We start from the raw sequence: 12,840 nt of genomic DNA, 5'->3' as shown, positions 1-12,840 counted from the left end.
GTGAAGAAATCAGCAGAAAAATCAGTTTACAAAGGTCAGGAGAAGAAAACAGGAGGCGCTCCTCACTGGGAGGCTTCTAGACTCAATTAGGGACAGATTTGTCAGACTTCCACGGCCCTGCTAATAACTGAGTGCCTCATATGGTTTAGTGTATTTGTCCTCAATTCTCCAGCAGCCCCAGTTTTTACTGACATGCTACTATCTTTATTTACAGATTAAGAACGAAGTGGACAGGCTGTAATTACCCCAAAGGCACAGTGGGAGTCTGTGGATGAATTAAGGCTTGATTTCCCATTCCCTACTCCCACTACCGGGACTGTGTCCAGTGTCCTAGTACACTTCTGTTGACTGGATAACACCTGGAAGAAGGTAAAAGCCAAAGAAAACCTTCCACCCTGAGAAGTTTTGGACATATAGTCCTTTTAGCATATAGGCCAGCAATGCCCAGAGGTCCCCATTCATATCACTATTCTGACAGCACCAAGGATTGCAGGAGGTGGCCTGGTGTAAATTTTGAGGCTGGAAACTAGATGAAGGCAAGACCCAACAAGTATTTTAAGAAGACATGTGGAAATCCAAATTATCCATGTGCTCAGTGGATGGTTATATATACACATGTAAAGCCTACCAGCTTTGTAAACTCAACTGCCTTTCCCTGACAATGCTAAAAATATGTTTCCAAAAAAACCCTACCCCACTATAGATAGCACTAAATATAGGCTTTAATTCAAGATTTTGCTAGCACCTCGTGGTTATTAAAAATACAAAAATCTGAACAGCTTGGAGATAGAGGTTTTGTCTCCTCTAAAAATAAGATGATTGTCAGACATAACCATATTAAAAGCCATAAATACACAGAATCTTCATTCTGCAACTAAATCATACCTCGCTACAGACAGGAGTATAGTGCTCTTTTGGCAACAGCAGGATTTAGAAAGTAAAGTACTATTTCTTAATTTGCAAGGACTATGAAGTCTTTTGTAAGCACAACTACCAGCAGTAGGCTGAGACACAATCCAGTTTACTGCCAATAACCAGGTGATGAAGGGAGCTGTGAAGATCAGCTCCCAGAAATACCCATTTCCTGGTTAATGTCATTGAACAGAACGGAGAGAGAAAAGACAAATCAACACAGCAGTCCCATTTCTGCAGCTGCTCCCAAAATGTTCTGTAGCAGAGAGACAGTAAAACAATCTCAAGCTAAAGGTCACTATGAGAACTTGTTGCACATCACTTGCAATTTCTCATCAAACACAGAAAAAGAAAGTTCCTGTATCTTCCTCTCGTGAAAAGGCACTTGCAGCTGCTGCACTAAAGTAAAACTCCAAACCTGTGGGAGGATCTGAGATATGCCCCAGCTATCAGATAACAAATCTGCAAACAAATCCTCTGGCATGCGCACACTCAGGCAAATCAGTAATCCTGTGCTTCCAGTCAGACCCACCACACAGGGAGAGTCTCTGATTTTCCCACACACAGCAACACAGTGTGCAGCTATTGCACAGAAATCACAAAACCTAGTAACACCGTGAGAGCACTGATCCTGTGCCACCAGTATGGGCCACTCACAGCGTTACCACGCTCTGCAACAGGGAGCGCCTTTGTGGCACCTGGACAGGCTGGCTCCTAAGTACGGGACTCAGAGGAACAAACTCAATGGCTGCTCAAGAGAAACATCTGCAACCATTCGCTGTGATGCCAAGAAGGGAGTTTGATCAGAGAGCCCTTTACAAAGCGCTGAAACCAAACTGGCTCGGAAACCTGGGGCACCCGACGTCAGCCTGGCACCTCATCCTATGGGACGCGTACCTTTTGCCCAGGTTGACAAGCCTGTGGAAATTTCATTTTCACACTTCTGGCAATCATAATTCCCCCAGAAAATGGCATCACAAAGCCAAGTGGTGCCTATGTGCAGCCACAGTGGCCAGCAGCAAGCTCCAGTCTGTAAACCTTTTGGAGATAAAATTCAAAATCCTAAAGGAAAAGATAAGGTTTTCTGTTCCATAAAAATAAACTCTTATTTCACAAATAAGCCAGCAGAGGGCATAGAAAGACTGCAGTGAAAACCCTCTGTTCCTTCACTGCAAGAGTGACACAAGCCGAAATGCTCTGCAGTGCCCAGTCCCTGTGTGTGACCCCGAGATGAACAGGGAGGATCTCTCTGCCAGCAATAAGCCTGAATCAAGTTTCTGGGTCCTAAAAACTCTAAACTGATGCCTGAAATATGAAGTCAAATGCATATTTTGCAACCTTTCCTCATGTCATTCCCAAAAGGTGGTATCAAATCCCCCCCAAGCCCTGTCCAAGGACACATCAGGTGGTTTGAAACCCCAGTGGAAATGCTGGAACCATAAAGTAGTCTATGTGGTATCAAAGCTTCCTTCCACCTAAGCATCATCTCAAGCTACCGGAAGTGGTCAAATACAAATTCTGAGGTTATGCCTAACTCCCTGCAGCAGCATTCTCCCTGTTGGGATGCTGTGGTGTTTTCAGAGGTGGGATGAGGATAACTCACTTCAGTGGGGACATGGAAAACAGAGACTTTTATAGTTTGCAAGTGAGAGCCTTAAACTGGCCAAAATCTGGTAAAACTTCCATGTCATCTTTCAGTTAATTTCTCATATCTACCTCTCAAAATAAGGAAGGCACTTTCACTCCAGAGTTGCAGCAGTGTGAAAGGTGCAATCAGTAATTCATTTCTAATTGACAATCTGTTTTGACCTCTACTGTTCAATTCTCCAAAATGTTTTTATCTCCACTGTTTCACAAGTTCCTGGAACAAATGAGAAGTTGGGATGGGATCTGAAAGCAACTAGGCAGGAGGACAGTTTGAGAAGTAAGTGGTTTTCTAACTTCCTACAGCTGCTCTTCTTATTAAATGCTGCTGTAATGCTATTTCCTTTACAGCATTAAGATCAAATCCTATTGAGCTGTTACTTGTCTATAACATCACTCAGCTCCTGCCTAAAGACATGAAAATATTAAAAGGCAAGACTAGGAAAGCAAGAAACAGGGGCATTAATTGCAGAATACAGCCAAAGAGGTTTGCTATACTGCTAGGACCGATGCACAAGTCCCCTAAATCCCACTCCAGCACCCTTTGTGCTACACCAGCCTCAATCTCTTATACCATCTCCTAACACCTTCAGGCAGGGAGCCTCAGTGAGAACCAGTGCTTTTTTGCTTTTTGTGGGATATGTGCTTGAGCTACTTCTGCTCTACGCTGCAAGCACACTTTAAAACTGCCAGAGCACTGGCTTACAGCAGCTGACCATGCCAAGCCACCCCATCCTGGCAGCACCTTCTCCCTACTTGTGGTTGAGCATTTCACTTGAAATACAAATCCTTCAATTAATGCAGAGCAGCCTGGAGTGGAGGCAGGAGGGCCAACAACTGTACTGGTGAACAGGTGCCAGCAAAGAGCTGGATTTAGCCCTAAAACAATAAGAGGCTGGAGTTTGCTGCTACTGTCACGCTCAGGCTGAAGTTATTCCTCTTGCATGTTTATTTTTGGTAAAACGTTTCCGAGTGCCACTCCCTGATGGGAGATAGGCAAGCAAATCCCTCGGGTATCTCAGGACATTTGTTACTGGAGCTGCTGGCGGACTCTCTAGGTCCATTCCTATCCAAGGGTGTCCTTTCGTTAGCCTCAATCTTAACTGCTCCGGGTTTGATGCTGCCAGCAGATCACTGTGCATTTCTAAATCTCTAGCCTGAGTTTCTGGGATGCAGAAGGTGTTTACCACCAACCAGGGTGAGCTGTATGCTTTCCCTTCCATCCTGCTGCTGCTTCTGCCTAGTAAGGCAGCAGGCCTTCTGTGAAGCCGGAAGCCACAACAGTCCGGAGGTTGTACTGCTATCGCCACACTCGACGGGAACTCAGGGGAGGTTTCCTGTCCAGTTATCTCAAGCACCATATTTAAGTTTCTTGGTAATGTTTGTAAGCTGCAACAGCTGAGCTGGGGCTTACTGCATCTCCTGTTCACACAGCTGACCTGGGAAATTGCTCAGATTTTGCCCTAAGAGCTCTGCGATTAGGCATGCAGCCATTGCCCTCAGCTAGCAGAGGTGTGGCTGATCTAGGAAAAGAGTGCCAATATTTTCCTCTGCTCCACTCAATCCTTTCGTGCCTCTGTTATCTTGCTCCTGCCCAGAATACTTTCAGCTTGGTCCCTGTGAAGGGATATCAAACCGCAGCCCTCTCATTCAAGCTCCTCCTAAAAACATTTCTTCAGAGACCACGAGAAGTGACTAACCACTATTCACCCCACTTCATAAGTGCCTGGAATTACACAGCGAGCTGTCTTTATTTTTTTGTATTACACAAAATGGAGCAGAAAAACAAATCCAGGAATAACTAACAATGGTACTGCCCATTCTAGCTGGGAGTCAGAAGTTCAGATTTTTTTCCCCCGGCATTTCTAATCTGCTGCCAATTTTCAAACACTTCCCCTCTTGGCTCAGAAGTTACAGTGACCCCTATTCCAACAGGGAACAATGTCATCACCTCTGTAACATCTCTGGTCACTCCAAGCCCAAAAGGAAAGGAGAAAGTTTCTTCACAAATTGACCCAATTTCCCTACCTGGCATCTTGAAAAAAGAAAGTCATCATTTCAGTCTCAGCTAATCAGCAGGGATCCAAAAGAGAACAACTGGGCTTCGCCATGGTCCTACCATGGTTTCTCCACAAACTTGTACTGATTCCACAACTGGCACAGAGCAACACAAGCCTGGCACAGCTGATATGACTGCTACCGCTCACAGATTTCTGCTCCACACACAGAGATACATGCACAGGTGCTACAGCGATAGGCTGAGAGTTAACGGGGGAGTCTATTGGTTTCGGGAGACCTTTTCTCAACCTGCATGTATGATTCCCTTGTCCATGGGACTTCTGAGGTTTCCTAGTGTTAAGCTGGACAAGACAGATTTGTAATACCCAGAACCTAGTGCAAAATGTAATGTCCACTCAAATGTTCTGACAATCTTAATGGCTTGAAAGACTTGCTTGTAACAAACAGGAATGCACTGCCATCATTAGAGCCACCACCATTGCCCACTTTTCACCTAGGGATGGATATTTAACATCCCGAAAGGCTATGTCATTTTGTGTAGAAACAGATGCAAGGCAGCTCTGACCAGACCCCCATTGAGCGTGTAGTCACATTAAGAAGGCATTTGCTCACATTATGCACCCAGCCCCTTGGCAAGGCTTTCTGCTACAGGCTCAGCACCAAACTATCGAGGCCACACAACTTCTGACAGGTTTGGAGCAGGGAGAGAGCTCATTTAGATCTGCCAGAGAAATGATCTGATGAGCTATACAGGACATGGGCCTTCTTTTTTTTTCTCTGTTCTTACACTGTGTGCCAGGACTCTGGTATTCTAGATGCTGTGATGTAACCAGCACCACCTAACAAAATCAACAACCTACTACTTTTTTAGGTAAGAAAACCCAAGGGCCACAGTGCAACTGCTGAATGCCGTTTGTCCACAGCACACTTCAAAACTCTAAATTTGTCGAAAGCACTCTTCTTACAAGTTTCTACTTCAAATTAACTAAATGCAGAGAGGAAAAAAATTAACGGTAGTGCCTACAAATATATAAACTTCTGCTACAGCCACCTTCTAGATGCACTGATAGAAACAAATGGCCAAAGGGTCATAGGAAGAGCAGCTCTGGAGGTTTACACTAATAGCTTAGGGATATGCCAGTTAACTGGCTCCTCTCAAACTGATATAAAAGCTGTATCTACTGCCATCATTCATATGACAGCCTACTTAACTGAAAACCCCAATGAGGGATACATAAAAATGCTTGCAAGTGCAAAGCATCCTCATAAGATGTATAACAGCATGGTCTTATTGAAAATATTATAGTAAAAGTTACTCATACCTTTCCGTTTTTGAGCCGTCCAGAGGAGACAATTCTAGAGATGTGCACTTGGAACGGATGGCACTCGTCGTTACAGTTAAACTGTTCCCCGCTGTCCGTTACCTCCACAGAGTTTTGTTCTACAAATGAAGTGGTTCCACGCTTTTTAATGCGGCAATCAGTCTGCTCTAAAATCTGTCCTTTAACTGTGGCACATTTTAAAAAAGTCATTACAGAAAAGTCAACATCAACAACTGGAGAGCAGCCCAGGTCTGCAGCATCCAGATTATTCACAGGAAGGTCTTGAGAACGTGGCAGGTCCCTGCCCCTGCCCATGACCTGTGTCTTCTCCAGAGTACTACCAGTGTCTTGAATCTCTTTAGTCAGGGTCATCTGTGTAGGGTGGATCAGAGCCTCAGTCACTGCAGAAGAGTCACCATCTGCAGCTGGAGAACAGCCCAAGTCCACAGTATCCAGATTATTCACAGGAAGACCTTGGGAACATGGCAGGTCCCTGCCCATGGCCTGTGTCTTCTCCAGAGTACTCCCAGAGTCTCGAATCCCCAGCTCACCTCTAGACAAGTCTTGCCAAGGCAGCTCAGGATTTCTCAAGTCCTGCATATCCAGTTCTGTCTTTGAAAGCTCCTGAGCCACTGCTGGAGATGGATCCATGTCTTTAGCAACCACTGGAGCACATGCCATGTCCTCAGTATCAAGTTTAGTCAGTGATGTCTGTGGAAGTTGGATTAAAGCCTCGGTCACTGCAGAAGAGTCACCATCTGCAGCTGGAGAACAGCCCAAGTCCACAGTATCCAGATTATTCACAGGAAAACCTTGGGAACATGGCAGGTCCCTGCACATGGCCTGTGTCTTCTCCAGAGTACTCCCAGAGTCTCGAATCCCCAGCTCACCTCTAGACAAGTCTTGCCAAGGCAGCTCAGGATTTCTCAAGTCCTGCATATCCAGTTCTGTCTTTGAAAGCTCCTGAGCCACTGCTGGAGATGGATCCATGTCTTTAGCAATCACTGGAGCACATGCCATGTCCTCAGTGTCAAGTTTAGTCAGCAATGTCTGTGGAAGGTGGGTCAGAGCCTCGGTTACTGCAGAAAAGTCACCATCTGCAGCTGAAGAATGGCCCAGGTCTGCAGTATCCAGATTATTCACAGGAAGACCTTGAGAACATGGCAGGTCCCCACCCACAACCTGTGTCTTCTCTGGAATACTGCCCGAATCCTGAATCTGTTTAGTGGGAGTTGTCTGTGGAATGTCAATCAGATCCTCGGAGGGGTCTTTAGTATTTAGCTCGGTGAAACAGTCATCTGCAAGCTCTGGCAGGTGGGAGATGCATGGTTCTGGCCCAAAGGGAGAAAGTGATGTTTCATTAAATCTATCATTCTCACTGCACAGGGCAGAGGAACCAATGTCTTGTGACACTCCTGTGGTTTTGCAGTGCTGCATGGGCTCCTTCCCTACCAAACTCTCAAAGCTCAGATTGTCCCATGTGCCTGAATCTGGGGACTGCAGACACGCTCCCACTGTGCAGAAGGCCCTTGCACTCTCGTTCTCGATAACCAAGTCCTCCTTGTGGGAGGTAACATCCTGCCTCCAGCTTCGGAAACTCCGCTGAGGCCTTTTCTCATCAGGTGAAAATGCCCTTGAGGAGCCTCGCAGCCTCCGAGCTGCCTCGGCCACACTGGTGAAGAACCTCACAACACCCCCAAAGTGAGTGGCTTTGGTTGCAGTGTTTGATTTTTTCCGCTGGCTGAGATTCTCCTCACATCTCATATCAAAGTCGAAATAAGGAGTAGAATGATCAGTTATATTTTCTAAGTTCTGGAAATTGGTTTCAGCCCTTTGATCTGGAAGCTTTGAATTATCTTTGCTAGTTAATGAAATTCCTTTCAGATAGCTCCAGACATCAGAGCTTCTTCCTCTTCTGCTCTCCTGTGGGAGCACAGTACACCTCTTTTGATTGTCCCCTTCTGTAATTGCAGGACTCTTAAAGTTTTCAAAATTCAAAGACTCGCTCTTTCTAGCTGGTATTCTATGGCAGTTACTATCATTATCTTCACTGTGTAATCTGACACTAATATCCCTGAGACATTTACTTTCATTGGCATCAGTTTCAGGAATGCTGATATTCAGTTCTATGTCTTCAAAAGAAGAATCCAAATCGTCAATGTACCCCGCATATGAGTGGCGGGAGGGCCTCCGACTGTCACCCAGTTTTTTGACCCTGTAGACAGCTCTTTGCCCGCTGGCTTGATGGTCCTCCTCAGGGTCACAAGCAACCTGAACTCTGGATGCTCTCAAATCCACATTCTTAGGCATCCTGGAGGTTCTTCCCTTTTTTAATGGCCTTACCCTGTCCAAGAAGGATGTTTTTTTTAATTCTGAGACCTCAGAGGTAACTCCCAGTAGGATCATGGACTGGGGTCTTCCTTTATTCGTAGAGAGTCCTTTCCTTCGTCTAACAAAATTCCAGATCCGGTTGCCCTTGGTCGCCTTCTTATACCTGGGTGCTTCCTCCCGTTCATTCGAGATTGCATCACTGGAGGTGCAGCGCTCAGCACCACAGACCTCCAGTGTGTCAGTACTCCCTTCCTCCATGTTTGCTTGGAAAATCCTGCTTGCATATCCATTTGGAGCTATCACGGGACCAGTATACTGGCGGCCCTCTATAACTTCCATCGCCCCAACTCACAGGCTGGTATCAGGGGTCACAGATGCATTGTCTTCAGATTGTTGTCTTCACAAGACTTAAGGAAAAAAGAACAAAGGAATGCAATTAAGAGCAGAAAGATTTTTAGAAGACATATTTGTTAAAGTATCACAGGTCAAATCATATCCCAGTGGCAGTGGTGGTTTTGCCATTGATTTCAGTGAGGCTGAAATTTTGCTCCCAAACCCTATAAATTTTAAAGCAACTTAAATCTGATTTAAATGACTGAAGATTTAGTGACCGCAAATAAACTTCCTGCATTAATAAAGTTACCACAAAGTATACGCAGAATACTATAAATCACATCTTCATCTTGCAAATCGCTAGGACTCTAAATACGTCAGAGTACATGAAAGAGAGGAAAAGAGGAAATTACAGTAAAGCGTCCCTGCGCATGTCACTGTCATCTTCACCAGCCCCATCTGCCAGGAACTGGCAAGGCACTCACAATGAATTCAGTCTCTTCAGGCAGGCATTCAAAGAAAAGTCAGGATGAGCCTTTTCCTGGAACCAATGCAATTCTGAAATACTACAATATCAGAACACTCACGGAATATCCAAGCCATGTTTTTCCTACTATAGCTATGGCACCAGCAAGGAAATCCCTTGCTGGTACTGGACTGCTAAATGAAAGCTGCTTGGCCACCACTCAATGCTACACAAAACACATGTGTTCCCCTCAAGTGAGTTCCACCCTAAGTGAACAGAATTAAAACTACAAATACCCTATATGCAACAGCAATGGAAACCACTTCAAACCCTTTGTGGGAATACATTTGAACTCCTGCTCGCACAGATTCTAAAGCTTCCCTTCCACTGGTGTAACTCTGCCCTGTCTCCCTGCTACAGCTTCATAAGGTGGTCCTGGGTTTGCTGTCTACCTTTGTGACATGCAGAACTACATGCCAGGCACTAAACGGGGTTAAATTCCCTCAACTCCCAATCCGACTCTCAGGTGGAAGAAGGATGCAAGAGTAGGAACAAGAAGGGGTACAGCCCATGAGACATGGGTTTGACAATAGAAAAACTCCATTTTCCCCCGAGCAGAGGAGAACAGGCAGTCACACTGCAGCACTCTGACACAACGGCATGAAGCTCACTCTCTGCTCTCATCCATTTTACTCTTACGGCTCTTGAACAGTCCCTGTATCTATTAAAAAAACCATTATACTCACTATTTCCATTAAAACGAGGGTTATTAATGCAGCTGCTACTACTCTGGACACCTCATGGACAAGGAAAGGCTCACCCTTGCATTCAGTCAAATAAGCCTCTCTTTCTACTTTGCCACCACATGTCTATCTTCAATAAGCAATAACCCGTGAGACCTCCATGGATGGCAGAGGCACCAAGGAACCAAAGCACAGCCAAGTGAGATTGAAAACCTTAACAGAAACAACTACTATCGTGCTTTTTTATGATCAACAGTCATCTGGCTTTTGCTACAGGTGTGACACAGGGGTTGTGCCAAGCGTTTTTGGCACCAACTGTACTTAGGGTAGCAAAAATGAATGTTTGCTGCTGTGGTGGGTTGACTGTGGCCAGCTCCCACATGTCCACTCCACCAAGCTATTACTTCCCCTTCCCAAACAGGACAGGGGGAAAACGTAAGATGAAAAAGCTCATGGGTTGATATAAAGATATGGAGATCCCTTACCAATTACTGTCACAGGCAAAACAGACTTCACTTGGGGAAAATTAATTTGATTTATTGCCAATTAAAATTGATTTGGATGAGAAACAAAGATAAAACTAACACACCACCTTACCCCCACCCACCCCCTTTTTCCCATGGCTCAACTTCCCTCCTTCACTCCTGATGGCTCTACCTCCCACCCCAAGGGGCACAGGGGAATGGGGAATTGGGAGAGGTACGGTCAGGACATAACAGTTCCTCTCTGCCGCTCCCTCCTCCTCATGCTTTTCCCATGCTGCTGCATGGGGCCTCCACAGGCCACAATTCCTGACAGGAGAACCTTCTCCTGCATGGGACTTCCACAGGCCACGATTCCTGTCAGGAGAACCTTCTCCTGCATGGGACCTCCACAGACCACGATTCCTGACAGGAGAACCTTCTCCTGCATGGGACCTCCACAGGCCACGATTCCTGTCAGGAGAACCTTCTCCTGCATGGGACCTCCACAGGCCACGATTCCTGTCAGGAGAACCTTCTCCTGCATGGGACCTCCACAGGCCATGATTCCTGTCAGGAGAACCTTCTCCTGCATGGGGCCTCCACAGACCGTGATTCCTGTCAAGGAACATCCCCTTGCTCCAGCACCTCCTCCCTCCCATCTTCACTGACCTCAGGGTTCACAGTGTTCTTTCTCACTGCTCTTTTACCCCCCCTCACTCCTCTCTGGTGTTTTTGCCCTTTCTTAACCATGTTTCCAGAGAAGCACTGCCAGGGCCACTGACGGGCTCCGCTCTGGGCTGTGGTGCGGCCGCTGTGGAGCCGGCCATGCCCAGCACTGGGCAGCCCCCGCCTTTCCTCACAGCGGCCCCCGCAGCCCCCACTACCAACACCTCGCCAAACACACCCCACTCAGTTACACGGCCTGACTGTATAGCAATTATCTTCCACACATGCCGCCTCGCTCTGCTTTGGCCATCTATTTACTCAGCCCGCTGTCTCTTGTGCTCGCCATGATGGAGATTTTAAAAGAGAACCTCCTTCCCCAGGCAAAGCCCTGTTTTGGGGCCTCGGCACCACCCGCCACCACTTAAACCCTGTAGCATAAATTCACACAGGAGCTGTGTTGCCCTCGGTCCATATGGAGATCACGGGAAGCTTTTGTTCCCTAAAAACCAAGGGTTTAGCGGGACTGGTGCCCAAGGAGGAGACCAGCTCCTCATTCCCTGGGCTCTCACCCCGGGTCTGCAAGTTATTCACAGACATCCCTGCTGCAATTTAAAGAGTAACACATTTGAATGGATTTGAAGGAGCGGAAGAAAAAAGACCATTTGAGTAGTTTCAAGTTGTGCAGCCAACTGGCAGCAAAAGACAAAAATCACAAAAGGTCCCTATTTTTTTTGTTTTCTCTTTCCAGTTTTATGTTTTATTGGTTTTGGCTGGGTGGATCCTGCATGAGGAAAGAAGATTCAAAGGAAACAGGCTTGTCTGCAAAGGCTTTGGAGGGATGCTAGCAGAGAGGAAAGAGAGGCTGTTTCTCATGTGTCAAGCAAAAGAGAGCCTGTAACGGGAGACAGATCCTGCACAGCCTTCCCCAAAGAAGCAACACAACCCAGAAATGCAGGGCGCAAGAGTGGCTTTAAAATTAAAAAAATATATATATTTAATTTTTTTAAAAGCAGCTTTAAACCAGACGTCAACTAGAGCTGCCACCACGAAGCCAGACCTGAGTACTCTAAGTAATAGGGGACCAGTGCTTGGTGGCTCCTCTCGGCCTTCCCTTCCACCACAGCCTCACCTGTACATCTCCTAATCTTTGAAACCACCATCCTTGCTTTGACAAAGCTCTCCCTGAGGGATAAATGGAACTGCAGGACACCGGTGTGGTGCTCAAAAGGCCTTTTGACCAGCTGCTAGCAAATACTCAAGAGTGAGAAAAGCACCTTGTTGTTGTCCAATTCACACCAATTAAGCCTGCAGGACTGCACGCACTGAAATCACTAGCTAACCTTGGCAGGAACCAACTCACAGCAGCGCAGCTTTGTTAGCACCCACAGTCCCAGCACTGTCACCTGAACCAGATCCAGCCCGAGGACTGGCATTGCCTCACCCAGAGCAAAGCCTCCCAGCACCGAGGCAAACTCTCTTCATTTGAACAAATTCCAGCCAGCTTTGCTCAGTCTTCCCCAACTGGGTGCCAAAATCTGCCATGCTCCGTCAACTGATACAGCCACCAAAATTAGCGTCTGCCACTGTACAAACACACAACAGCAGCATGCTTGTGGGAAACCTATGCTTTAAATAAGCCAAAGAGAAAAAAAGGTGGCCTTATAAATCAAACCACACAGGCTCAGGGGCATTAAGGCCCATAATGACAAAATAAAATTTAAGTATGGAGAACAGCCGCGAAAGTATCTGATGAGCCATTACTCATTTTTCTGGGGCGCACAAGAAGGAGGTTTTGAAGAAACGCTTTGAACATATTTTTGAGAACACCTATTAGACAGAAAACTACAACAGTTAGTTAATTACAGGAGCTACACGGGTCCCTACCCTGCCCGCTGCACAAGACCCTGTTGTTCTTCTTGTCACACAAGCAGTAGCCCTTC

At 46.3% G+C, this 12,840-nt stretch overlaps 1 protein-coding gene across 4 annotated transcripts in view; it reads right to left on the bottom strand.

Annotated features, from left to right (window-relative positions):
* ARHGEF9 (Cdc42 guanine nucleotide exchange factor 9) overlaps positions 1-8,603 on the bottom strand; it is a 193,382-nt gene extending 184,779 nt beyond the window's left edge. For 2 of the 4 annotated variants that reach the window (XM_069810878.1, XM_069810877.1), the window contains exon 1: positions 5,898-8,603. In XM_069810878.1, coding sequence (XP_069666979.1) covers positions 5,898-8,567 — 2,670 coding nt within the window. In that variant the 5' untranslated portion in view covers positions 8,568-8,603. The remainder of the gene's footprint in view (positions 1-5,897) is intronic. The other 2 variants (XM_069810875.1, XM_069810876.1) reach the window with 2 other exon arrangements.
* Between the last annotated feature and the right edge of the window lie 4,237 nt (positions 8,604-12,840).

This window comes from Haliaeetus albicilla, chromosome 23, assembly GCF_947461875.1.
Source record: "Haliaeetus albicilla chromosome 23, bHalAlb1.1, whole genome shotgun sequence".
In the NCBI taxonomy this organism is placed as follows: domain Eukaryota; kingdom Metazoa; phylum Chordata; class Aves; order Accipitriformes; family Accipitridae; genus Haliaeetus; species Haliaeetus albicilla.
The sequence above is the reverse complement of the archived record's forward strand: the minus strand, read 5'-3'. Positions and strand labels throughout refer to the sequence as shown.